This window comes from Plectropomus leopardus, chromosome 2 (genome assembly GCF_008729295.1).
Source record: "Plectropomus leopardus isolate mb chromosome 2, YSFRI_Pleo_2.0, whole genome shotgun sequence".
Lineage (NCBI taxonomy): Eukaryota > Metazoa > Chordata > Actinopteri > Perciformes > Serranidae > Plectropomus > Plectropomus leopardus.
The window spans coordinates 14072451-14100167 of record NC_056464.1 but is presented as its reverse complement, the minus strand read 5'-3'; the positions used below and the strand labels follow the sequence as shown (position 1 = coordinate 14100167).

The 27717-nt window shown below is 40.0% G+C and overlaps 1 protein-coding gene across 2 annotated transcripts; it reads left to right on the top strand.

Annotated features, from left to right (window-relative positions):
* Nucleotides 1–107: 107 nt before the first annotated feature.
* Nucleotides 108–27624, top strand: tnks1bp1 (tankyrase 1 binding protein 1). 2 transcript variants are annotated; one of them, XM_042501722.1, is made up of 10 exons: nt 108–291; nt 3766–4794; nt 7555–9670; nt 21095–21195; nt 22493–22589; nt 22817–22961; nt 23136–23272; nt 23365–23552; nt 23668–23753; nt 25872–27624. In XM_042501722.1, the coding sequence occupies exons 2-9, from the start codon at nt 3773–3775 to the stop codon at nt 23741–23743; spliced, it is 3882 nt and encodes a 1293-aa protein (XP_042357656.1). In that variant the 5' UTR covers nt 108–291; nt 3766–3772; the 3' UTR covers nt 23744–23753; nt 25872–27624. The 2 variants fall into 2 exon arrangements, with proteins under 2 accessions (XP_042357656.1, XP_042357647.1); XM_042501713.1 differs by having other exon boundaries at nt 23133–23272.
* The last annotated feature ends 93 nt before the right edge of the window (nt 27625–27717 follow it).

The following is a 27717-nucleotide window of genomic DNA, read 5'->3' as shown; positions in this document are numbered from 1 at the left end:
TTAGCCTATGCGTTTTATTTTGAAGTAAAGACAGGCCACTTCCCGTGTGGTGGTGTCTCTCGGTGTGTCTCTTGACTCCCGGAGCAGCGTGGCTCTTGAGGCGGGTAGAGGGAGTGTCTGCTGGGTGTAGGAGCAGGCTGACGTCTTGTTAGTGTGAATGACTTGAAAAAAAACACTCTGACAACAGCTCAGCAGGCGACACCATCGCGGAAAACCGAGGAACATTTTTCTTTTGTAACTTCTTCCCGCTTCCTTCCTCCCTCCACCTGTATGACTGCGTGAAGACGAAAGGTAAAAAAACAACAACAACCCAACAACAATAAACATCTCAACTGGTAGAAAAGTTCATAAAGTTGCTGTTAAGAGCAGGTGCACAATGGTTAAGAGTATCTTTTCTTAGCTGTAACGTAAATATTCGGGGTAACGCTAACGTGTAGGCCTGTCCCGACGGTGAGTAACGTTATCCTCTTTAAATATCCGCTAACAACACTGACAGCCTAGCTTAAATTAAAGTTAGCAACTTTCATCTATCTTACTTTCCTTTGTTCAGTTTCAGAGGGCACACTGCTGGTTCAACGACTGGGAGTTCATTGTTGACGCGTTTATTAGTAACTTATTAACTACCCGTAATGTAACATATGCACTGGTGTAACGGTTTATTTCACCGCTGAATATTGGCTAAAAGTCATTACGTCGCATTGTTGTGCTTTTCTGAGCACCAGACATATCCCAAACTACACGGTTAGCTTCCCACAGCATCACCCGGGGGAGTAAATAATACGGCGGACATCAAAACGAAAGGGACCGAGTGATACGTTAGCCTTGGCAGGGTAACAGGCACTAAAGGCAAACAAAGATAAAGACACACAAATCCCACAAGCTGAACTGCAAGTAACAGTGTTGCAAACCAATGCTAATGTTAGCTTTTGCCAAAAGAGAGACAAATTTCAACAGCATTCATTAAGAGTTTTGTTACATTTATGTCATGATCTGCTATCAAAAGTAATGTATCCATTCAACTCTGTCAGTGTGTAACCATGTTACTCTAATTTCAACCCTGCTACCATATCCTTTTTATGAAAGAAAAAAACAATAATTAAATCGATTTCCTAACCCTAACCCCTGCAGATTTAAGCTATTGAACTATAAATGGTGTTGATGAAACATGAATGTGACTTTTTTTGTCATTGTTAAAGGGTTAATTTAAAACAGTTATGTAATGCACTTTTCCAGGTTCCTGAGTATTGATAACAGATTAAAACATCTTATGAAAAGTCCACCATTGATGGCTGAACTGGATGAAACAAATGTTCTGTTGGTTTATTTCCCATTTTGTCTAAAACAGAGGGAAAATGTTTCACATGTCTTGATGCTTACATTGTCCTCCAATTCTGAAATGACTCAAGTGCAGCTGCAGAATGATTTTCACTAAGTCCATGAATGGGGCCTGAATAAGCAACAGAAAGCATCCATCAGCTGCAGCTTCATCTGCCAGACAGTGTTTGTTTCTTAGGAATCCAACTGTTAAAAAATGAAGGCAAGCAGAAACAAACAGGACACAGCTTTAAGAGTCCATTCTGATCCCATTACACCCATTGCACAATATCATGCAAGCCCAGAGGTGCTGTGTGTTTGAGTAATGCTGCAAAAAATTTATTACAAAACATCACATGCAGAAATACCTCAGTGCACATGATGCCTGTTGTCTGGGATCAATACCAGCTGCTGATTGATCATGTGAGAGTGACACAATGATCAATTTGAGTTGAGTTGCACAGTGACAAACTGTGCGGTGTGGATTTACTGGTTTGTGCAAAAGCATTACAGGTTAAACCAGATGACATACAATGGCTGTGGTATTTAGTGTAGCAAAATTGGAAACATTACTGTTGTCATTTTCACACAGTGTGTAAGTTTGGCCTTTCTCTTGCTCATGTGACCGTGCATAGATTGAAATTTGATTATATGTCATTGGTTTCAGTTCACTTGGAGATCTGGTGTGATTGTGTAATTTCTGCAGACCTCACTGTTTATGTGTGTGATGACTCATCAGTCCTCCTTCAGTCTCTGACAACATGCTTCCACCTGCCTGTTTTGATTCTGATTTTAGTAGATTTATTTTATTAAGTGTGGTTTAAAAATGACAAAACTGTATGGTAGCTCACTATTTCCAATGTCAAAATTGCACACAGTGTTTTTCCAATGTAATATCACACTTCATGTCTGTAAATGTTATCATTTAACAATTTTTCTGCCTATACATTTGCTTTCTAGGCTTTAGGGGGACATATTGGCAGAAATTGACTACAATATTTACAACATCTTTGTCATCATCTGAAACAAAGAAGGGTTTATGTTACCTTGGAATAAGCTGTTTATGTATACATACAGAGCGGGTGCGAATTTGAGTTTTCTAGGATAGTGAAGGCATGACCTGCTTACACATTCTTAATCATAACAAACCCAGCCAACTAAAGCAACGAGTGCTAGCCAGGGCGGGGTATCGTTTGAAAAATTACCATACCAGTACCAATACATTTAAAGCAGTGATACAGGATATTGGATGTTTTGCTGATAACTGATTTGCAGATATATAAAACTCATTTGACTGATAACCAATGCCAGTATTGATCTATCCACTTTTTTTCCCCTCCTAATTTTAGTGATCAAGTCTCTTATGTAGTGGAGTTAACATCACATTATGCATACTCTTATTGTGATGGCCCACCAGCAGATAGAGACATAAAATACAGTGCTTTTTGATGTATGTAATATGCATTCAATGTGTGTATTTGTGAAAAATACTTAAATGTAGGGTTGATTAGGTTTTCACTTTGTCAGTACAAAAAAATTATCGGTTTGTGATATAGATAGAAATCGATATATCATGTATTTCATTTTAAAGGAAATGTCTGCAGATACAGATGACGTGCATCCCTAAATCCTATACTAGACTTTCAAGTGGGACAGTTTTAACATACGATACACTATCAACTCATGTTGAAGAGATTTGAGTAGTGTCACCTGATCAGATGACAACAGCTGTTTGATTGCTTGGTGCACTTTGAAGTGATGATGACCTTATTAAAGATCCACAACAGAAGATCAATAACTTGTAATTAGCTAGATATGGCATTTTGGAAAGGTTCAAACACTGATATATTTTTAAATGATAGAATTTAGTCTATACTGCTCCTGCAGAAAGAAATTATTTATCATTCCATATTTAGGAACATTAGGTGTATAAATACATTTTAGTTACCTGGGAAGGACTTCTTTTAGTCCATTAACATTGACCTAAAGTCAAGGTTTTGACATCTTCAGTTAAGATGAGCACTCAGAGGTCACTTGCAATATAACAGTTATCCCCCAGGCTTAAGAAGTGACAGTGACTGACAGGTAAGAACAGGACTATGAGGGCCATTTAAATGGTTTGATTTTGAAGAGAAGAGTCTATTAATTGTAAACAGGTTATTATTTAAAAATCTAAAGTGAATTTGGGAAGAAAACTAAACAAAAATAATCACAGCGGAAAGATTTCTCAGTTTCTGGTGTTTGTTCAGTGGAACTGATGAGTTTTCTTTGCCCCTGCAGAGGTAATGTGCTTTCAAAAATCTAGACAGACCAGATTCATCCAGTTATCTGGATGAATTGAAGTCATAACCAACTGGTTGTGTTTCAGTTGGGAGAGATAATGTTTATTCAATGTAAATATGTATTTTTTTCCTATATGTAAATACCTCCTTTCCTTTCCACTTTCAACAGCTCAGTAATGGAGAGCTCCATTGAGGTTTCCAAGACTGGTGGCACCTCAAACCCCAAGCCAAGTTTAGCCCCCAAACCTCGGCTCGCTCCCAAGCCGTTTTCTCTGCAGAAGAACACCGCCATCCGCTCCATCCATGCCCCAAAGCCGGTCGTCCCAAGCTCGCAAACAACAAAGCAGCAGACTGGAAAATCTGAAGCCACAGGACTCCCCAAACCGACTGTGACCACCCCTGCTAAGAAACTCCCTCAACAAACCACCTCCTCTGAATCCAAACCCAGCCCTGTCAGTGTGCTCACCAAAGCTCAACCAAACACAACCAAAGAAAGCAAAACAAGTCCACGTGGAGAAGATACCCTTGATTCTAGTGTAGGAAAATCAGATCCAGCCTCACAAACCACTCCACCCAAAGAGACACCCAAGTCCAAGCCAGTCCAGAAAGACGATGTCATCCAAGCAAACCATAGAGCATCCACAGATATTGTAACTAAACCACAAGACAAAGGGGAAAAAAAGAATGATGAAAATCATACTCCTGTCATCCAAAATGTTGAAGAACCCAGAAGTGACGTTTCCTCTACCCACGGTCAAGAGTCTCGATGGGGCGGCAGCAGGAAACGTCTGTCCATGGAGCTCACCTCTAAGTTTGAGTCAGCTGGCCTTTCTCTGCCCTCCCAGCCAACTGTAAACACCTCCACAACCACCACCAAAAATGATGCAAACAAACCAAGGCCTTCAGATCCGGAGCCGAGCCAGACAGCAGCAGAGCCTCCAGACAGAGAGACCGACGAAGGTACAGTGAAGGAGGATTACACCGGAGGAAGCAGTATAAAACGCAGAATCAGTCTACTGTTTGACTCATCTTCGAGGCCAGAGGCCATGACAAAGAGAGAGGAGCCAGAGATTATAAACGGCACGGAGGGTGTAAAGGGTGTGAAGGAGAGAATTAAAAACTGGGTTACAGAAACGACCCCCGAGGATACCAAGACTGAGAGGAGGCCTCAGGTTGCACCCCGACCCTGCTCTAAGAGGTGAGCGAGCCTCTTTTCATCTGTGCTGTTTGTGTTTGATGACGTGTTTAGACATGAGTCAAAGGAAAAGAACATTCCCTTGCAAGTGCAATCAAGCATGAAGTTTGTTTTTAGGTTAATTGTACAATTATAGTTGTTGATTATTGACCAGGGCTATTCTTTTCTTTTCAGATTTATCTTGTGTGATCATATGCATGTAGCAGTTTCAAAGTCTTTTCATGTCCACTCTTAAGACTTTTAATGGAAACTTGTTTTTTATCTCTCTGCTCAATATGATAAGTATTCCTCAGGGGAAATTGATGCCTAAATGGTGCATATCACATTTACACTGCTGAGCAGATAGTTTTTTGTTCAGTTTCTTCAGAGAGAGGGAGGAATCTCCAGTCTCTTCCGTATTGTCTCCCAGTTTCTGTCCACAGTAATGAAGACATGCAAGTCTGGAACTGTTTGGTGTTAACCCCTTTGAAACCTGGAGTGACATCAGTTTTCTTGAGCCGCTTTCAGATGATTTCTTTCAAAACCATGGGAAAAGGCGATGAGCAACTTGGTAATAAGTGTTTCACAAATTTCAAGAAATTAGTAGATTTCGAACATTATTTTTTAAAAGCTGGGGAAAAATGTCCAGGAAAAAAAGAAAAAAATCTAGACAATAACTGTATTTAGAATTATCATAATTCTATATTTAAAAATTTCCAGGTCATCTCCGAGTTGTTGTTGTCGTTTTTTTACTTTATTTTTCAGGTAATTTTCTTGATTTTTTAAACTTTTTTTTTGTTTAATTTTTGGGTCATTTCTTCTGTCTTTGCTCATTTCTTTCCTCCCGTGTTTTGAAAGAAATTAAGCTGAATTGCTCAGGTTTCGAAGGGTTAAACGTCTTCCGCACAGCCTTCCTTTCCCTTGTCCTTTCCTAACTTGCTGTACTTTCTGTGGACATCAGTAACAGTGTGGTAAATGAATAACACAGCATTTAATATCAAGATTTGTGGCCAGATTTATGTGCTCATATAACAAAGTTCAGATAAGAGTCCAGGCCTACTCACAGTGTGAATATTGAGATTAGATGTCCAATATAATTGGACACAGATTTACAGAGTATTTTCTCAATTACCCCCCAACATCTAGCCGCTCAGGTAGTTTTGTTTCTTTGCCCCAGGTTTTGAGATGTGTGCTGCTGTTCCAACAACAACAGATGCAAAGAATTTAGTTTGTGTTGCCGCAGCATTGAGAATAACAAGTCCTCACTGGTTTGAAGAGAGATTTCACTATCAACAGAACTCTTTATCCCAAAGAAATAGCTCCTAGGAAAACTGTCAACGGTGTGTGCTGTTATTTATACAGAGTAACAAAGACAATGTTATTCAAAAGAGAATTTGCTTAAGTTGAATTTTTTAAATGTAAACTTTCAGTGTTCTGAGCACCAAAAATTGAATCCAACACTATTGTATCACAATAGTGTTGGATTCAATGGATTAAAGGCAGAAATTCTCAAAACCTGACAAATAAAACAAAACAATCAGAATGACCAGATATAAATATGGGTAAACCAAACCAAACCTGTAAAGGAATAGTTTGATTTAATATGCTAATTCACTTTATCGCTAAGAGTTAGATGAAAAGATCAATACCTCTCGCTGTATGGTAAATCTGATGTGACAGCAGGTAATATGTTTAGCTTAGCAATAGCGTAAAGGTTAAGACAGGGGAAGACATTTAGCCTGGCTCTGTCCAAAGTCTCTAAAACTCAGAATTAATCTATGAAGGATTGCATAGCTTTTGCAGCAGCTAAACCTGCACAAAAAAGACAAAAATAAACTCTCAAAGCACCTGCAAAGCATGAAATGCACTACTAACTAACTAACACCACTAGCATCTTGGTGCTCCCATTCTGTTTGCAAGTTTTTAGAGTAGGTAATATGCATATGTTTGGTACAAAATTGCCCCCCTTCTATGCATATAAGCCTCATTGCAAATTCCCTAAGATCAGCACTAATAGCCACATGCAGCAACAGTTAAAATTTTAGCATAGTTTTTAGGAATGCCCCTTCACCTTGTCGGCCGTGCACTGGAAATTTCACTTTTCTTTTTCTCTCTGTCTTTGGTCTGTGTACTGTGAGGAGCAGGGAGCATTTACGCTTTGCCACATGGATAGCTGCAATCAGATGCAAAAAAGGGCAAATTGCACTAAACCCCAAAACTTTATGGGGCTGTTCACGCTGTAATATCATTAGAGCAATCTCTTTTATGAATCAGACTTTGAGACAGGGCAGGTATTGGCCAATTTATGGTGCTAACAGCGGCCACAATCCATTCTTTGCAAATTGGCCAATTGGAGTCTGGAGTGCTTGCTGGTCATCTTGCAACCTCACTGTGGTGACAAGACTCCAGGAAGTCAAGGAGCCAAACCAAGACACTGTGTCAGCATGTAACTCCAAACCACAACTTTTTACATTTTACAGCATTATTTGCAAAGATTACACAAATAACAGAGATGTAAATTGTTAATAACTGAGCTTTAGAGGTGCTGGTAGGAAGATTTCTTAAACTTTGTTTAAAGGCAGGCTTGCTGTTTCACCCAGTTTCCAGTCTTTATGCTATGCTAACAGGCTGTAGCTTTTTATTTGGCTTATATTCGTAAGAGAGGTATTTATGTAAAATGTGCTGGGATGTATTGAAATGAGTGGTATAGGCACTACCATTGATCTGTGGACAATTCATTCAACTATCATCTTTCACCCTTAGCCACTGCTATCTCTTCCACAGCTTTGAGCCAGCAACTGCTCCAAAAGCAGAGGAAACACCCCAAATGCCACCTGTTGAGCCACCTGCAACCTTGACATCGCGCAGTCAGGCAGTGGATCTTCCTTCAAAGGTGTCATCTGTGGAACAACCCACAGAGACTCCAATGGAAATACCTGAAATTACTTTAATTGAAGTTAAATCATCAGAAAGTTCAAGCAAGACATCAGGAAAGCATGTGCCAAACGAGTCAACAGAAGGTGATGTCCAGCTACGCAAACGCAGCTCATCCATGCCCCACACTTCCACTGATGAGGCAGACTCAGCTCGGTGTGCTCTAAAGCGGGACAGCGCCAAACGCCGCTCTGTTCACTTTGGTGTCGTGGTGAGAGATGATGGTGGGCCTCCCCTGATCCTCGGCTCAGCGTCTGATTCCAGCGAAGAAGAAGAAGAAGAAGAAGAGGCTTCTGGGGATGAAGCTGAGGAGGACAACGTTTCAGTGCCCGTTCATAGAGGAGTCGCAGGTCTTCTGAAGAGGAATGATGATGAGGCACGAGAGCAAGAAGAACAACTGAAACATTTAGAATTTGAAAAAAGACGGAGAGCGGAGGAGAATGAACAGGCAAGACTAAAGTTGGAAGAGGAGCGGAAGCAAAAAGAAGAAGAAGAGAGGGAGAAAGAAAAGGCGAGGCAGAGGGAAGAGGAGGAAAGGGAGAGAGAGAGGTTGAAGGCGGAGGAAATGGAGAGACGGAGGAAGGAGGAATGGGAGAGAGAATGCTTAGAAGAGGCGAGGGAAAGGCAGAGAGAAGAGATGGAGAGGAAAAGACAGTTGGAGTTGATGTTGCAGAGACAGAGAGAAGAGGAGCAAGAGAGGGCAAGACAGAAAGAGGAAAGACTTAAACGAGATCAGGAAGAGAGGGAAAAGGAGAGATTGAAGGAGGAGGAGAGACTGAGAGAGGAAAGAGGAAGACAAAGGCAGAGAGAAGAGATGGAGAGGGAAAGGCAGTTGGAGTTGATGTTGCAGAGACAGAGAGAGGAGGAAAGAGAGAGGGCGAAACAAAAGGAGGAGAGACTTAGAGAGGAGGAGGAGAGACTTAGAGAGGAGGAGAAGAGATTGATTCACGACCACGAGGAGCACAGATCAGAGGGAAAACCGATAGAGAGGAGATACAGTAGAGCGAAAAAAAGAGAGGAGGAGTGGGAAAAAGAGTGGATGAAACAGACTGAGACACTGGGAGGAGAAGAGGAGAAGGAAAGAGAGAAAGAGTTAGAGCTGATGTGGCAGAGAAAGACAGAGGAGGACAGGGAGAGGGCGAGACAGGTGGAAGAGAGACTCAGACAGGAGGAGAGGGAGAAGGAAAGATTGAGAGAGGAGGAGATGGAAAGAGAAAGGGAGAGGCAAAGGAGACTGAAAGAGCTGCAAGAAAGAGAAAAAGAGATGGAGAGGATGAGGCAAATAGAGATGGAGAGACGGAGCGAGGAGGAGAGAAGGGAGGAGGAGAGGAAGAGGCAGATTGAGAAAGAAAGAGTGGAGGAGCTGGAGAGAAAGATGCGAGAGGAGTTGGACAGAAAGCGGGCACAAGAGCTGGAGGAAAAGTTACAAATGGAGGAAGAGAGAAAAAGGAAAGAGAGCGCGGTGGACGAAGCAGAGCCAAAATTAATCAGCTTTGACTCCGATGATGTTTCTCAGAAGTCAGATTCACCGTATCCCTCCTTGGTGAAAACCCGTGAGCCCCCAGAGAGTCAGATCAAAGTTGTTTACGATGACTTCTCTGTCAAACCGTCTGTGATGGAGGTGGATTTTGACGACTTCTCAGTCAAACCGATCAGATGGGGTTCGCAAGCTAAAGCAGAAGCTAGTCCGCTCATCCAGAGTTGGGAACCTGCCTCTGACAAAAAAGAAGTGGAAGCCTGGTCACCTCTGGAAGTCAGACCTTGGGAATTTAAAGAACCAGAGAAGGTTGAAAAACCACACATCCCAGAGCTGACACTACCACAAGAGAATCCAGTAAAGGAGGAGGAGGAGCAGAGGCCAGAGGTGGCGCAGTTCATCTCCATGGAGGTGGAGCAGGAGCAGGAGAAGGAAAGGGTGGAGGAGGAGGAGACAAGAGAAGAAGTGGAAGAAGAAGACAAGCAGGAGGTAAATTCAAATTTCACATTTAACCCTTGGAAACCTGAGCATATTGGGTGGATTTCTTTCCAAAACATGATAAAAAAGGCAATGAGCAACTTAATAAGAAATGGTCCAAAAAAAAGTAAGAAATTAGTAAAAAAGTTACAGGAAAATTACCTAAAAATAAGCAAAAACAAACCAAAACAAAACCCAAACAGACAAACATGGCCTTAGGAAAGAAGTACTTTATTTTGTCTGGAGCAAAATTTTAAACATAAAACAATTATATTTTACCAGACCCCCCCATACACACACACACCCTACCCCCTCCACCCCCACGCCACCAGCTAACTTTCAGATCATTTTCCTGTCACATTTTACTAAGTTTTTGCAATTTGCAGGACATTTCTTGCCAAGTTACTCATTATTTCTTTCCCTGCGTTTTTCAAGGGAATCAAACCAAATTTCTCAGACTGCAGAGGCTTAAATGCTTGCAACCAAAGAGCACAACAAAACTAATGTCAATCTAGGTGTTTCATGGGTTAAAGGGCTAGTTTGTAATATTTAGGGGGATAAAGTTGCAGAAATGTATCACTTGAAAATCTGATAGCTGATAATAGACAAATCAAACACTGCCTCTAGATAGGGCCATTCACCGTAAGTAGCTGCCCATCTGCAACAAAAGCATTGTAAAAACTGCTTTATTCAGTGTTTTTAGTTGTTAAAATGTCCAGCTCTGTTTGTTTTGGAGACAAAAAGACCTCTCCTGGTAGAAACATGGCACGCTTTAACAGAATCTAGGCTTGCAAATAGAGTAAACACTAATGTGTAATGTGAAACTGCTTTAGTCAGTGTGTTTACCAGTTTTAATCACCTGGTCCATTTGTTTTGGGGAGGAAGAGACATCTATGGATAATTCGGCTCCCTGTTAAAACCTCCTGAGGAAAGGACACTGAATGAATTAGAAACGGGAGAAGTTTGTGCTGGTTGCAATCTGCAGTCCTCGCCGCTAGATGCCGCTAAATCCCCCTAAATCTCACACACTTTTCCTTCCATTCAATTTGATTTGTACCCACTCTTGATAGATTGAGTTGTTGTGATCACCAGCATAGTTTTATAAAAGGAGAAATTGTTCAGAGAGGGCGAGGTTAAGCACAGAGACAGGAGTGCACATGTCAGTGTGGATATTGCGCCTCTGAATCATAATAGCCTGGCAGCAACACACACTTTACCTGCACCAACACACTGCCATTCCTGTAGCACCAGGAAAAACATCTCGTTATACTTGCTTCACCGTGATTCAGTCACAGCTTAAGAACGTGGGTTAGTGCACGTCTGTGTCTTTGTGTGTGTGTGTGTGTGTGTGCGTGTGTGACATTGAGTAATGAAACAAGCATGGCCTGAAACCTCCGTCTGCGTGCAATGTGTCACTAGTAGTATCTGTCTTTGCCTACAGCCAGAGCTTATGTCTTGGAGTGTTGGAGAAAGATATTTGTTAACTTGGAAGGTGTGACGATAAAAAACATAGCTGTAAATGATGTGTCAAATCACGCTCTCAAATTTCTACCCCTGAAGAAGATAGGTCAGGGGTGAGAAAAAGTTCATTTTTGGTGCATTTTTTAAAAAATCTTTCAGTTAACTGTTTAAGTACATCAGACTGTGTGAGCTCTGTGTTAAGTGGTGCACATACTGTATGTGGACGTGTTTTTACGACAGTAAGACATCTAACAGGAAGTGAGGTTACTGACTTCCTCTGCATCTGTCTGATGCTTTCGTTTTGCTCCTACTTTTATGTAAAGAAAACATTTATTTTCAAAGACAAAGAAATTTTAAAAGGGAAAAAACAGTGCATGCTGGTATGAAGGAGGGATGGATTATTTCACATGGGAGTCTTGGATGAGTTATTTCCAGCAGTTATGGGTGAGTCTTTGCAGATTGAAATGTTACCTAATCAGTGTTTGTGGTTTCGGAGGGAATTTTAGCGCCAGCGCAGCGATTTGCTCTTCTGAGAGGCCTCCACCTTATTGTGTTTCTTGATTATGGCAAAAATTAGAATCATGATAATATAGATATCACCAATTTTTAACACGATGCTTAGTGACCAAAGGTTTTCTTTCTGTTATGTTGGCTAGAGGTGAACTAAACATATCACAGCCCAGCTGAGAGTGAGCTTTTTAGAAAGTAAGTGCACCAGTGTAAAGGAAAGGTGTATGCTGGATTGAGAACACAAGACACAACGGGAGCCTCACTGGGTAACAGATTGCGACACAATAATCGTTTTATTTCACTTTTCTTGTTAACATAATTATTGAAAACCAAAATTGAAACTGAATCCAAATTTTGGGTAATTGTCCAGCACTATATATTTTAGATTTATTTTTTTGCGTTGTAATGCAGTAAACTAGCCTCTCCCGTAACTATAGTTTATCTCTTGAACAGGAATTAGTTAGCTGCTATGACCACAATTTAGTGAACTATTTAAAATAATACGTTGAGTGTTTGTGTTTTTGGTAAAATACTTAATTCAACATACAACAATATAATACTGACTTCTCATCCATCAGAGATTTTGTCATGCCTATTGCTTTAATGTGTGTAGTTCATTGAAAAAATGTTGCTGGTTTGCTGGCGGTAGCTTTATATTTGATGTATAAACATGATTGTATAAACAATTGTCGTATTTCCCAAAATGTCAAACTATTCCTTAAAATTGCTGAATTAACCAAAGACTGACCTTCCTGTTTGTTGAACTCGCCTGTTATAAATATCTCAATTAATTTTCAGAAACACATACTGTATAAAAATATATGATATTGCAATATTTTAAAAAAAAGAAAAGAAAAAGAAAAAGCCACATATACTGGGGGACTGAAGACTGAGACCACATTTATCTCAAACATTTTACAAACATTAACTTTTTATTAATGCTGCTACCCTTATCATAAGATACATAGATATTACAAGGCTGCCTTTATCACAAAGTGTATTACCTGCTTCAGCTGATTCACATTCAAAGACCTTGTGAAGTTGTTGTACAGCTGAAGTCAACAAACCATGTCAGACAAAACTTCTGGGTGGACCCACAAATAAACGTCAGCACTGTACTGCTTGAATGAAGCAGTCCTGAATCAGTTGGGAGTGTAAAGCACAGCTGATGTTGCTGGGAAATTTAATCACCTTAGCAGTCTTAGCCACCTTTAAGGTAATAGAGTAATAAACCAAAGTGAAGATTACAGCCTAACAACACATCTAAAGCAATTTTACAACTGAGAGAAAATACTTCTTGTAACAGAAATAAACATTAAAAATCTAACTTTAACTAAACTATCTAACTAACTTAAACTATCAGTTCATCAGAGTGAATGAACAGCTGACAGGGCCCTGCCAGTCAAGACAGATCAGTTCACCACCTGTTTGAACATGCAACATTTTTGAGTTAATGAAAACACTAAGCTGTGTAGCCCTAAACCTGGTGTGTTTGTGTGTGTGTGTATGTGTGTTTGTCTTTGTGATATTGTGTTTCTGTTTTCTGTGTGTATGCTTAGCTAACAAACTAACCCATAAAACCAGTGAGCAACTGTATGGAGGCATTGTACAGTCATTTACGCCAGCCAAACAACTTTTTAAGCAATTTACCGTCATAAACAAGTTTTCAGTGTTGTAGTAGTCAGAGTTTTACCTCAGTTGGTGCGCACTGCTGTGATCTGTGTGGTCTGTTTTGACCTCAGGATAAAATCTAACTTGTTTTATGTTTTTGTAAGTTCTTGGTCTTTGCCCATGCAAATATTGCAGGTCAGTGAGGGGAATATTGTCAACAACAATAGGCGTGCTCTGTCCAGCACCAAACATGAAGCAAGAAAACAAGGTAGATAGTGAACACGGAGAGGACTCTGGAGAGGTGCAAGAACGTGAACCAGTCTTGGTTCTCTTGTATTGCAGAAAAGGAGGAGAAACTGACAGATTTGTGGAGTGAACAAGAATTGGTGTTTCATTTGTTGTTGATTTGACTCACAAACCAGCACCTATTTTAGTGAGAAAGCTTGATTTTTGGACTGGTTTACCTCATTTCCATAGTCTTCTCCCACTAAAATATTGCGGCTAACTAACGAAGGCTGTTTGCGAGTTGAGGCAACAAAATCCAAAACGTAAATTTGTATGGAAATAAAGCTAATCAATGGATTATATTGATGCCGAATTGTTAAGAATACTGTCGACATATGATGCCTTTTATCTTGAGTTTCCAGAGTTATGTGTTTTTGCGAACACGTAAAGAATTGTTAATATATCATGTTTCTTAAAGGGAGTTTGGTGATTGGAAATAATGTCAAAAGGAATCCAGGTGTAGTCTTGCACATGGTGACCCTGCAAGATTCCCAGTCTCTGTAATAATCTGTGACAAAAAAAACCTTATCTTTTAGATGTGAGAAGGTGTCAGACTTTTGACTTTTAAAACTATTTTCAAAGTCTTTGCAGAGTCTTGTAGTGTATGGCAGGCTTTAGCTGGTGTAAGGCTATTGGCATTGAAGATTTGTGGGTCATGAATGTGAGAGGACAGCCCTGTTTTCACCACAGAGTGGCGCTGCTGCTCTTAAAGACTGCACTTCCTTATTCTGCACCACGGAAACAGAAAAGTTCTATCTAGAGCACCTTACATTGTTATAATATGGCCACCATAACACTAATCAGTAAAGTTAAATAAATAAGAACATTTTATACTGAAAGAAAACAAAGACACCTCTGAGTGACAGAGACAGGCTTTTATTTTGACAGGAAAGAATGAAGGACATGTTTACTTGGCAAACACAAGCTGTGCAGCCAACCATGAATACTCATTCAAGCTACAGACTAAAAGACAGATGGACGGATGGATGGATGGATCTTATAGCGAGAGGAGCCGAGGTGCTATGCGGTCATCATGCCCTCATTTGGATCTGGTCAACAGGGCAGCGTGTCAGAATGACCATACATGGTGCCCGTCTTTCTCTGTGTCTGTCTCTCTGTTCAATCTCTCCACCCCGTTTTGAGAGATCCCGTCATCCCCCCGTTACACACACACTTTCTGGCACACACACACACACACAAAAGGAGGATGGGCTAAACCGCAGACGAGAAAGTTCACATGTCCACCGTGCATTCTAGTGCTCCCTCAAACTTTCTCTCAACTCTCCCAAAAAGTCTTTCTGTTTTCTGCTGTTACCTCTGCCTGCTCCTCTTACAAAGATCCTGCTCATTCAGTTACCTGCATCATTTACCTACGGGGAGAGAGCGGTGGAGGGGAGGTGCAGAAAGCACTTTGGCCCTGCCTGCTACGCCTTCCTTCCCTCGGGATTTTTCACATCCGAGCACAGACCTCTGCTTTGTTTTTCTGTGGAATCACTCAGGTATGGAGGAGATAAATGGGTGATCTGCCTCTCAGTACCTGGCTTTGGATGTTCGGAGTTGCAGATTATTCCCACGCTGCTTTTCCCTTCTTTTTTTTCTGAATGGAAAATGGAGTTATGATGTAAAATGGGACGTCGGTACACAAGGTTGACTGTGACAGAAGAAGCAAAAGAGAGAAAGAGGGTGCACATGAAAGGAGGTAATCTTTAAAACTGTTTTTGTGCCGGACTGAAAGCTTCTTTTTTTTTTACCTCCAAAGGGGAATTTTTCTGTCAGTGTGTTGTTTTTTTAAAATGGATCATAATGTGATGATGGGAAAAGTCTTTCTTCATTTAGGATGATACATGCCTCATAGTGAGTCCTGCAGTGGAGTAGTGTTGTTACAGTGCAAACACATGGCTGGTCAGACTATTTACTTCACTGACAGCAAATAATAGACTGTTCCAGGAAGTTTATGTGACCTGAACCATACAAATATGAAAAGAGAGGATGGATGCTGCTCAAATGAAAGATGGATTGTCTCTTGTTTTGTATGACGTCAGAAACCTTTTTCACAAAATACAATTTCTCTACCTTCTACTTGATGGAAATGACAACTGAAAGGCAGATCACAGACTCAACTGTCTGACTCACCCACGCGATCCCTTCAGCTGAAACCTCAGTTTCTCTGGTGACCCAGTTCCCATGGTGACCCTAGCGCCTGGACAAGCAGCTGTGTGAGCTTTTTCAACCATGCAGTACTTTGGAGGGAAGCTGTCGGCCGCCCAGCTACAGGTGGCCGGTTGGGTGGGCAGCGTGCGACGCTCCTTGCAAGGGGCTCTTGAGGTGGTATGGGGCACCGCAGATGAGAAGCAGCAGGAGGAGGAAGAGGAGGATAAAGAAGAGGAGGAGGAAGAAGGTGGAGATGGAGGAGGAAGGTTTCAGAGAGCTATTTCACCGCTTCGTAGCTTCGCCCGCCGCAGCAGGAGATCCCTGCGTCGCTTCTCTGTCAGAAGTCGGCACACTCTAGAAAGGAGAGCTCCTGAAACCTGCTCTGTAAGCGCTGATACACAGTAGTAATCCAGAATAAGTCAGCTGTTTAGTGCATACAGTAAACATGCAACATATTAAGAGGAAATATAAATCAAGACAAAGTACTGAAACAGTCAATAACATGAATACAATGAAGGCTCTGAAATATTCTGTTCTTATCATATCTAGGTGACATCTAATGAGTGGAGTTGTTAATAACGATCAGATTTGAAACTAAAAGCCTTCAGAGGTTTTTGCTAGTTTATTTAACCCTTTGAAACCTGGAGCGCCATCACTGTGCAGTGCTGCCCTCAGGCGCCTTTCAATTATTTAAACCTTGAACTCTGAGCAAATTGGCTTAATTTCTTTCAGAAACATGGGAATACAGCAATGAGCAACTTGGTAAGAAATGTTCCATGAATGGCAAGGAATTAATGAAGAAAATTATTTTAAAAAGCTAGGGGAAAGATGTCTAGGGAAGGGTCTAAGGCTTGAGAAGGAAAATATATTTAATGATCAGAATTATGTATTTAAAATGATGTTACATAATTATTACAATTTTAAGTGCGTTTCCAAGTCTTGTTTGCATTTTTACATTTCTTTTTTGTTGTTTATTTGTTTTTTTTTAAACTAATTTTCAGATAATTTTCTTGTACTCACTAATTGCTAATTTTGGGGTAATTTCTTTTTTTCATTGCTCATGGCCTTCTTCCTATGTTTTGAAAAAAAAAAGCTGATTTACTCAAGTTTAAATTGACATGAGGTACAATGATAGATGAACATAGCAGCTTTTAGGGTTCTGGGTTCATCAAATTATTTCCCAAAGGGGGTGGTTGCTCTAGTTTGCACCAAAGGTCCATGTATCCAAGCATAGTCTAATATTTTCCAACCCATTTGTTAACAGATAACCATGCAAATATATATATATACACACACACACACATAAAAAAACAGGGAATGAATTAACAGGGAAGGGCAGAAGGCAGTGGCAATGCATTTCAGGAAGGATGTGATTATCTGATAAAGTTGTCCCCATGTAGTGTTTTATCTGTGTACACGCACGCCCTTTCCCTCTGTGTCTGTGGTGTGTGTCAGAGATAAAGCAGGGGACTATAACGAAGTGTCACACAGTTGAATAAGGTTTATCTAAGTATAGCTGTTTATGTCTGTGCCCTCTGCATCTGTGTTAGCCTTTAGTTCAAGCTTACATTCAGTCACGGCTGTTTTTCACAGTTGAAATTTGCATTTTCCCTCTATATATTATTGCATTACCGCTCATTACATTAGATCAACTATTAGATTGGCTTATAATGTTTACTTGCATCTCACTGAAATTTTGCACAAGACAATGTTTATATTTTTACACTGTAATATAATCATTTAAAGGGGAACTTCGCCCATTTTCAAAATTCATTCATGTTATTCCTTAGGTTTAATGCAGTCGGAAATATTAATAAACAAAAACTAAAAGTTTGAGTGCTAAAACTCAAATTTGTGATCAAGTATAACATCTGGAACGGTTGCTGTGGTAGATGATACTGAGAGCAACCAGGGAATGTTATAAGTAAATGACTATAAGTTCCCCTTTAATTTATTACAAATAATACAACATTAACTTTTAGAAATGTGAACACGACACCAACTATATATTATAATGTTTTGTTGTTGTCTATAACACTGTCAATATGGAGTGCAAGTATTAAAATAGACTCAATGATGAAATAGTAGGGGCAGGAATCACCAGAGACCCCCGAACATGCTATTATCATGATACTCAAGTCACGATCCAGTATTATCGCAATTTTATAGGTTTTGTGACATGCTGAGTATAACATATGGTGCGATTTATTAACTTTTCTCAACTGCAATTTAAGAGGAAAACTTTGTCATCTGTTTTTATCTATAATTTATCTACAATAGTCTGTCATCTCACTTCAGCAATTTTTATTGCATCAAAATGCATGAAGTGGACTGAAAAAGCAATTGATTTGATTATTCTAGCAGGCTTGCAATATCAAAAATTTGTGATTAAAAAATAATCTATTTTCATCTGTGTATCAATACAATATTGCCACTCATAATATCATGATACTAAATTGATTTCTCCAACCACCCTTATAAAAAAAAGCCTTTTTATGTAGCGCTTTATCTAATAGATCTATAGTAAATATGCTGTCAAATCAGCATGATAACAGAAATCTAACCTGGTAGTTCTGCAGTGTTTACAGTTGCTCCTGGCTGCATGTGAGTGTGAGTGGGTGTATGTGTCTAAGTACGTGGGTGTACATGCACAGGCGAAAAAAAGCTGCAGGCTGTTTCTACTTTTAATTTGATGATCTATCACTTTCCTTTATTATAAGCAATGTTTTGTTGACAGTCTATTATTGTGGATCAGAGTCTCAGTTAGTTGTGCATGTGGCGTCTTTAGATGTTTTCCTCACCTCTGCGACATAAACAAGCTCTCCTACACATTCCCATGACCATGACAAAAATGTTTTGCAGGTAAACTGTAATAAAGCCCACTCTGTCTTGACTTGCACATCCTCCGCCCTCCCGACCATACTGCACCAGCACGTTCACACATATGCATGCCTATTGCAGTTTAGAGTTGTAGTTCTTCAATGGTGAGGTTTTAACACATCTGTTTCTTCTGTTTGCACTTAGAGGTTGTTGTTGTTGTTATGTTGTTCGTTTTACAATACTTTCAAATTAAGGAACAAAATGCCTTAATAGAGTTTTCATTTTGAATGTGTACCTCTAAAAGTGAATGTGTTGGGTTTTTTTATTAGAACTGGCTCATATGTGCGGGTGCCACTCAGTGTCAAATCCACAGGGAAATATTTGAATTCCCCTCAGTTTTATGGAGCTTTTCTGTATCTTTCGACTCATTGTTTTGGTTTTCATGACCCCTATCCAGCCACAGCATGCAGATGTTTAAGCAAAAAAACTCTAATAAACCCTCTGTCTGCTAATTGCCCAGCACCAAATAAGAGACAGTGTTAGCAACTAGCTGGTGAACATAATGAAGCCTTTTTCAGCTAAGAGATAATTCCAGCAGGAATTGGTGGAGGCTAAAAATAGAGAGAGAAAAAAAAAGAATAGATAATGGACTTCAAACTACTTGTGCAAAATAGGCAAAGGTTTGCTAAAATGTTCACCATATCAACAACAGGCTGACCATTAATAGATTTGTAAAGGTCAAAATAATAACAATATTTAGGTGCAGAAAAAAGCAGGTAACCAATTTATTGGCTGATGTCACCCAGAAAAAAAAATCAAATCTAATTTGTAACAAGATATTTTAGAGCGGAATAATTTTGTATTTTCAAAATACTTTCTCAGTGGTTATTAAAACACAATAAGCAAGACTTTGTTAGTCAAAATAGAAAATATGGCTGGACCGTGTAGGAAACATTAGAGAGCTTTTAATTTGAAATGGCTACAGGATCTGCCAGCATTCGGCCAATCAATGGTGTACCCACTGATCAATCTCTTTTTTGCGCGATTAAAGCAACACTGCCCTCTTCAGCTCCTGTTGGTTATGTATATCCTTGAGACAGGTGGAGGCTGCGCAGCCATCAACCAGTATCTGAGCCAAGTTTAGCCAAAAACAAAAGCGTGTAAAACGTAAATCGACCAAATCCATTAATTAGACGACCTCTAATATCAACTTCATAGGTGATAATACATAAATATTTACTTTAAAGCTTCTTCTTCTGCCTGCAAGTGATCAAAAATCTGGTCATACCTATAATGCATTTGTAGGTCCTGTTTGTGCGTGTGTGTGTATTTTGGGCTTGTGTGTATATGACAACAGAGTGAAAAAATAGAATAACCCCTCGAGGATAAATAAAGTATGTCTTCTTTTTCTTCTTGAAGGCATCATTTAATACTTTAAAGTAAAGTTGGCAATTTCTCTGTGGCAGAGTAATCTTTTGCATTTCTGCAAAATAGACTTGAGAAAAGTCTGTCAAATCCACATATCCTTCTGAGATACACTTGCTCATTGTCTCATTGTTGCATGCCAAGGAGGAAATGAGTTAAGTTTCTCTTTGAATTCACACGATGCTTTTTGGAACAGTATGAAAGGGAAGTATTAGAGTCATGTGATGTACTTAAAAAATTATGTAACAACATTAAAAACCTTGTGAGCCGCAGTGGCCACTTCTGTTATAAAGGTGGGAGAGAGTCAGTGACGGAATTTTAGCCATTTAGACTTTGACTTTGTTTTGCTCTGCACCTGCACACTGTCTGCGGTTATAGGAAAATCACTAGAAGCCTATTCATTCATACTGTGATGTTGCCAGATAACAGGCATTGTGCAAATGAAGCTGCTGTGTGAGTCCTGAGTCATAAATGGGCTCACGAAGTAGAAGAGAAGTGTGTGTGTGTGCAATTGCATACAGGGCGAGGGTGTTTACTCGGGTGTTGTTCTGTATCCAGGTGACAATATCAGAAAACACAACGCTGGGATGTGCCCCTCGACAAATTGTGAAGTGAGCTTTAAGGAATGTTTGCGAGGAGGTGCACAGTAGTTTCTCTTGTTTGGAACGTGTGTACGCGTGCGTGTGTGTGTGCACCCATGCATTCCGGCATGTGGGCGTGACAGCATGAGTGTGTTTGGTGTGTCTGTGTGTAGGCATATAGGTGTGTATGCCAGTGCTCATGGTGTTTATTGAGGACAGCCTAGCCTCTGTGACCGGCTCATTAAAAGATGCATGCTTGGCTGGTCCTTAGTCCTCTCTCCCTCTGTAGTTAGTGATCTTGGCTCTGCAGTCCATTTTGCGACCCGCCTCAGCTCCACGGTGTGAAGTTGCTGTGAATATGCAGATTTACAGAACAAAAGAACGTTTACATCGTTTGATTTTATGTGATTTAGCAGTTGATCCAACTGGGAAATAAGTAGAATAGTACAGGTAAATATATGCACATGCTTCACATGAAATTTGAGTTTAGCTAAATATATCACACAGTGTCAAATGCTTCTGATTCTGTTGTATGATGTGATTTATTGCTTATTTTCCAGTTTAATCTAAAGTCTGTCTTTCTGTCTCTCAGGCACCAGTCAACAGTTATAGCACTAATGCTGGAGACAATGATGCTTTGATAGACAATGAGCCAGGCCAGCAGAATGAGGCCTGTGAATCTGAAACGGACAGGTAGGAAAGAGGTCTCTCCCTCTCCCTCTCTCTCTCTCTCTCTCACACACACACACACACACACACACACACACACTATGTACTTCAGACTGTGTTTTGTAGTGGCTTCGTGTCCTCCATCTATCCTGTTGGGAGAAAGACAGGACTGGACAGGTTTAAGTGTAATTCCTTGCATCTTGTGCTGAAGGTGTGGCTTCACATGGATGTGATTTGATTAAAACTGAACACACCTACAAATAGAAGCCCTTTAGCTATTGAACTTTGAATTTTTTAAAGTAAGTAGCCTGAAGGTGCAGCTTGGAGGGCCAAGTTTAGCTCTGGTTTCTTGGTATGATCAGTGTGGCATATAGTGTAACCAACAATTACCCAATGTAACTTGGAAACAAGGTTTTTCAGTTTCGTGTTTGACTCTTTGACCCTTTGAAACTTGAGAAAATTGCCTTGATTTCTTTCAAAAACATGGGAAGAAGGCAATAAGCAATGAAAGAAGAAATTTCCCCCACAAAAATAAAAAAAAAAAAAAAATCAAAAACAAAATTAGACAGAAAGAAAGAAAGAAAAGAAAAAACAAACAAACAAGCAAAACAAGAGATGGAAAAAGTGCTTAAAAATTTGTAATATTTCCTTCATTGGCCATTACCGCTTCCTAAGGGTAGCAGGGGGCCTGGAGCTTATCCCAGCTGTCGTTGGGTGACTGTAGACTATCACAGGGCTGCCAGACTATTACAGGCTTATAATAATTCTCTATCATAATTTTATATATGCAATTATGATAATTATAAATTTATCATAATAAAGTTTTTTCCTTATATTTTTTTTCTATTTTCCCTAAACATCCCCCTAGCTTTAATTTTTTTTAATTTTTTTTAATGGACAACTTTCTTGCAATTTGTGAAACATGTCTTATCAGGTTGCCCATTTCCTTTTTCCCCATGTTATTGAAGAAATCGCAACAGTTTGCAAAGGTTTCAAATTGTTAAGCAGTTCTAGAAAGGTGATGCTGCTCCGGGTTTCAAAGGGTTAACACATGTCTGATTTAAACTTTGCAATGACAAAACTTTCAATAACTTTCAATGTTCAGTTTAATGACACATTCAATTTTAAATTTCTGTGTATTAAACATAACAGCAGAACCAAGTGGAGCTGCACAAGAATTTAGCTCCCCATGCCCCCTTGTGGTTGATAGAGCACAACACAAAAAAAATCAGAATTTGGACTAAAATTACACCTGAACCTGAATCTGAAAGCATCTAAACAGTTCTGCATTTACATGTGATTTTAAATAACTCTCTTTCAGTCCAAAGCTCGACCATGACCATGTTCCTGAGGTCTCCGTTGTAGACGTCGATACCACCGATTCTCACCAAGAGCCTGAGCTGCCTCCATTCCCTGAGGTGTGTTATTCTCTGAGTATAATCCTTCCCCCTTTGTGAATGTCTGGATGTCTGTACATCCGCGACAAACATTATCACACAGTTAAGTTGTTATTTTGTTTACCTACCTGGAAAAAACTACACACCCTGCACTGCTGTAGTGTGATAGTTGTTAATGCACGCCGGTCGATGCAGTGTGTGCTGTCCATTGCTTGCTAGATTCTGTGTGTGTGTGTTTCTGTGCACAGAGCTCCACTCCTCTCCTCGACACCAGCGCACAGAGATCGAAGGCGGATCTGGGTAGGAGGCGAAGTCGATCGCGTCCATCACGGGCACTCCTTGGAGGTTTGAGTCCGTTGGACAGCGCAGACTGGAGGACTAGTGACTCCACAGGTTACCATAATGTTTTTACAGAGTCTGTCATCTGTCTAATCGAAACCCACTGTTTCTTTTTTTTATTTCTACATAAACAAGCAGTGTTTCAATCAAACACATCCAGTCCAGGCAAAAAGCAGTCTGGAAATGTTGATTTTTGTTCTGACTGATTCATTATAAATATGTTAGCAGATAAAAAAGAGACATCTTCTAAGGAAAAGGAGTCAGACTCTGAGGATGAGCAGCCTAAAGCAAAGATAGTCTGTTCTCCTCCTACCACCTCTCAGAGAGTACCCATGTTCCCTGGGTTGAGCCCTGCAGCCTTACTTGTAAGTTCTCTCAGAGTTTCAATATGCTACATTTTCCAGTTTTTATAACATATAACAGGATTCAGTATAGTGTCCATAACTTTCTCCCCAAGGCTCAGATTAAAAAGAAAACAGGTGGAGGTGGAGAGGAAACAGAAGAAGACAAGGGAAGAGAGGAGAAGGAAAGTCATAATGTGGAAGCAGCACCGTCTCCCTCACAACTGTCCCGCTCTCCTCGCAACGCCGCTCATCTTGCAGGGGCTGCGCGAGTGCTGCCACCCATAGGCGGCACAGATGGAGGGTAAGACATGACAGCACTAAAAAATAAAAATAAAAACCTTTGAAATTAGGAGAGAAAACTTTTGTGCGTTTTAATCATGACACTCCTCTGACCTGTGATTCTGTGTGTCGTTCAGTGCCGCCTCCTCTCCTGCTTGGCTGAAAGAACTGAAGTCAAAGAAGCGCATGAGTCAGTTTGACGGCGAGGCTTAGCCAGACACAGGTGAGCAATATGGATGCGTTGATAAATAAAATACCAAAGACCTAGATGTTTTACTACATAATAAAATATTAATATAGGAGAGTTAGTAAATAAACCTGGGGGCAAAGCACCCATTGCTTTTGGGTTTTATCTCCTTTTGCCGTGGAGGTTGTCTGTCCATGTTGAGTTGTCCGTCCATCCTTCCCATTCTCGTGAATACGACATCTCAATTAGGCCCTAGAGGAATTTTGTCAAATTTGGCACAAATGTTCGAGTAGACTCAAGGATGAACTGATTTAAATTTGGTGGTCAAAGGTCATGTTTCTGGCCATAACTCAAGAATTTATTTGCGAGTTATGACAACATTTTACATAAAGGTTTCATAGCATAAAATGATGAAGTGATGACATTATATAGCCAAAAGGTCAAAGGTCAACTTCACTTTGACATCATAATGTTCTGCGAAAACACTATTTTGGGCATTAGTTAGCATCATAATTTAGAAAGAGAAGAGGACACTACAGTCGGCAGGGAAGATGTGTGTGAAGCTTCCATGTTTTTGCAGACGTGATTGTAAACTGTAACTGCTTTACAGAGGCATACAACCACGAGGCTTAAATTCTAAAGTCAGGGAAACATGAGTCAGATGTTCCACTCTCATTTTTTGCATTATTTAACACCTAAAACCTTTTTTTCATGTATCAACATATACTCCTTCTTTCTTTCTTTTTTTTTAATTATTAGTTGTCAAATGCACAACGTTTAGCCTCCCCTCATACAAAGATGATCCAGTAGTTACTGAATATGAATAAAATGCATCTTTTGGATGTCTTTCCTATTCATCAAGAGCATTCAGATACTGGTATTTGTAAAAAGCACATTAGAGCTTTTACACAATTGCTTGTGATATGTAGAGCATTATGTAGGAATTAACAAGGATCAACCATTGAGGAGCGTTGAGTGTGAACTTTTTGACATTTCTGACATTAGGCTTATACCCTGAATTACTGTAGGAGTGAAGGCATTATTTAAATGAACATGCTAACATGCTTGTGAGTCTTAATGCAAGACAGCTGAATAGGTTTGCAATCCAAGAAAGTGAAAGCTTTGAACTTTGTGGCAAAGCTGTCAGGAACACTCATGCAAAAACGAGCCAGACAGTATCTCTGCAAAGCTTTCTGCTATCATGATCTAAACCAGTGGTGTCCAACTGGTCCGGCCACTGGGTCCAGGTTTTAAAATGACCACATATTAAATTTCATTTGGCATAATGTAAAATACACAGCTTAAACCACAACAAAATAAAACATATTGCAGAATAAAGTGCAATTACTTTGAAACCATGGGTGTCTCTAGGATTTGAGGACTTTGGGGGCTTAACTCTGACCTCTGTAGGAAAATAAATGGCCAGTGACATGTTGTCTCTAAAATGATGTGCGAAGAGCACTTCATGCCCTGATTCACTCAGGGAGACTCGAAGAAAAATATTGAATACTGAATGACGCCACTGAGCTAAAACCCTGTAAATAAATCAAACTGCAACCAAAACAAGTGCTGAATATTGCTTCCAGACCAGTGCAAAGGCACAGTACACATAATACCAAGAGCAGGGTAATAAAATAGTCACTGTCCTCACTCGACTGCAGGAAATAACTCTTCTAATATAAGCTCTTTGCTGCAAATGCAATGCACTTCGAAAGAAAGTGTGCTTTTCACAAACTTGACTTGGTTGTGAGTCACTTGCAATCCATTGAGTATGGACCCACGACCCACTTTTGGACTGCCACCCACCAGTTGGGAACCACTGATATAAATTGTGCAGTGGGTAAAGACATCATCATCGTATCTGAAATGTGTAATTTGCTCTGCTCAGTGCCCTTTTGTGAAATTGCTGTCGCAGCTATGTTTTGCTCTTACCTTTACATTCAGTAAGTGAAAATGACATGTCGATATAACAGGGTTATGGATTTGAGTGCCACTTGGGACACCCATGCTTCAAATGATTGCACTCATGGCTGTGTAGAGTACTTTCAGATAAATCCAACAAATGATAAAAATATATTACATAAAGTGGATGCCTGCTGTAGTCTGTGATTTGGAAACCTCTTCCTGAACTATTCTTCCTCTTTTTCTTTTTAGGAGACATTGTGCCATCGCTTTTCAGCAAGAATAAGTCCATCTTAGCTGCCGCTGCCGATTTGCCATGATTGCTCCATTTTCCACTTTGAGTGCCTTATTTTGGATTTTTACTGAGATTTACAGGAGGAGAATTCAGACTTTTGCTGAATGTAGAGGCCATCAAGAACTCTTCTGGTTTGTAAATGAAATATGGTGCCAAGGCTATGTGCCAAGACTGTGATGTGTTAATGCCAAGTAAATGTTTTATCTACTGCTGTACAGAGGCTCAATGGAGGGGGAAAACCCCAATGTAATGTAGAGCAAAGCCATGGACTGTCTTATTGTTTGAATGTGTTAGTCCATCATATAGCGACAGGGACTGATGACATTAGGCCTTCAGCATGCTATCTACCTTCACAAAAAACACACACATATGTACAGAAATACTGAATATATGGAATTGCACCTTGTGTGTGTTTAGTTCAAATTGTACAAAATACCTTTTACATTGTCTTTGCAATCACAGATCGTCTCAAGTAAAAGCTTAAAGCACTTTAAGAAAAACAATAAATGACCGTCCATGCAGTACGTCTAAGCAATAGTATAATCAAGTGCCTAAATCTAGTAATATGGTTGAGGGTATTTTTCTGTTTGTTACACAATGAGGGTACGGTTGTACATGAGAGGGTGCAGGTGGGTGGCCGTTGCCTGCGGAGGAGATATTCGTGCTAACTGTGCTGGGTGTGACGCACATGGAAAGCTAGCTTGCTAGTCAATGATAGCTAGCTTGTTAATAAATACCACGCAATATGATGTTATTGGTACATTTGCTTATGTTCCATGTCTGTCTCCTGACTCACTGCGGACCAAGCAGCTTCAGTTTGTGTTTTTCCTGGCCAGTATTATACGGTATCAGATGATTAGACAACTACCAATGTCTCCTCCACACATCTCTTTGCATTGGTTGAAGCTGTGACTTTGTTGGTCAAAGTTAAACTCCATGTGATACAAAGACATGAATTTGATCTGCCACTAGAAGCAAATGTTTTATTCACCCCTCTGCTGGCATTGAAAGGTAGTTGATGGGAGGCAAATATTTGTCAGTGTCAGTTTTGCCTACGTGTGACCTTGCCCTGAATGTCTGTCTTCTCTTTCCCATTACACAAAACTTAAAAGATGCCCTTCCTAGTTTGATTATAAAGCCCAGTAGCTTGTAAAGAGCATCAACAGTGAGCTGGGAGGAAATATTGAGCATGCTATAACAAAGTCATACTCAACTTGTGGCCCTCTGGCTTAATCTAGCCCACAATTGGGTATTGTGTGGCCTGCCAACCATGTTCTAATTCACAACAAAAAATTGATTGATAAATTAATATGATTTTTCCTTTGGTTTTTGTATGTAAATAATGTCAGTGTAAACAAAAAAAGCATCAGAATTTAGCTTGTTTATCAAAAAAAAAAAGTGCCAGGGGAGTATCCCCCACAGAGGTCCAGGATCTCAAATATTTGTTTATTAATTGGCCTCCTGTCATCTTGAAAAAGTGGCCCCTGGGCAAAGCAAGTTGAGTAACCATGCTGTACCAGAATCAGGAAGTGTGTTTTATAAAATCTTAAATCCAGAAAAATGCAGCCTGCATCTTCTCTAGATGCTTTTATGTGCCTTTTTAATGTTGAAGAGTGACTGTCATTTGTGCTGTAATCATTTATGATCAATATACTGTATGATAAGAGGAAATTGAGGGAATTTTATTAAAACTTTTTCTATGAAATGCAATTGAGTGTTTGCTCTTTGAAAGGAAACTTACACTCCATAGTGGGAAAGGTAGGTGAAGCATGAAGATGCACGTGCCCTCTGATCGTTATTATT

Excerpts from the sequence above, each read along its gene's own strand:
- tnks1bp1 (XM_042501713.1), top strand. The coding sequence starts at position 3,773 with ATGGAGAGCTCCATTGAGGTTTCCAAGACTGGTGGCACCTCAAACCCC. Across the intron at positions 21,196-22,492 it reads TGTGAATCTGAAACGGACAG|TCCAAAGCTCGACCATGACC; the intron begins GTAGGAAAGAGG and ends ACTCTCTTTCAG. Across the intron at positions 22,962-23,132 it reads GAGGACTAGTGACTCCACAG|CAGATAAAAAAGAGACATCT; the intron begins GTTACCATAATG and ends TAAATATGTTAG.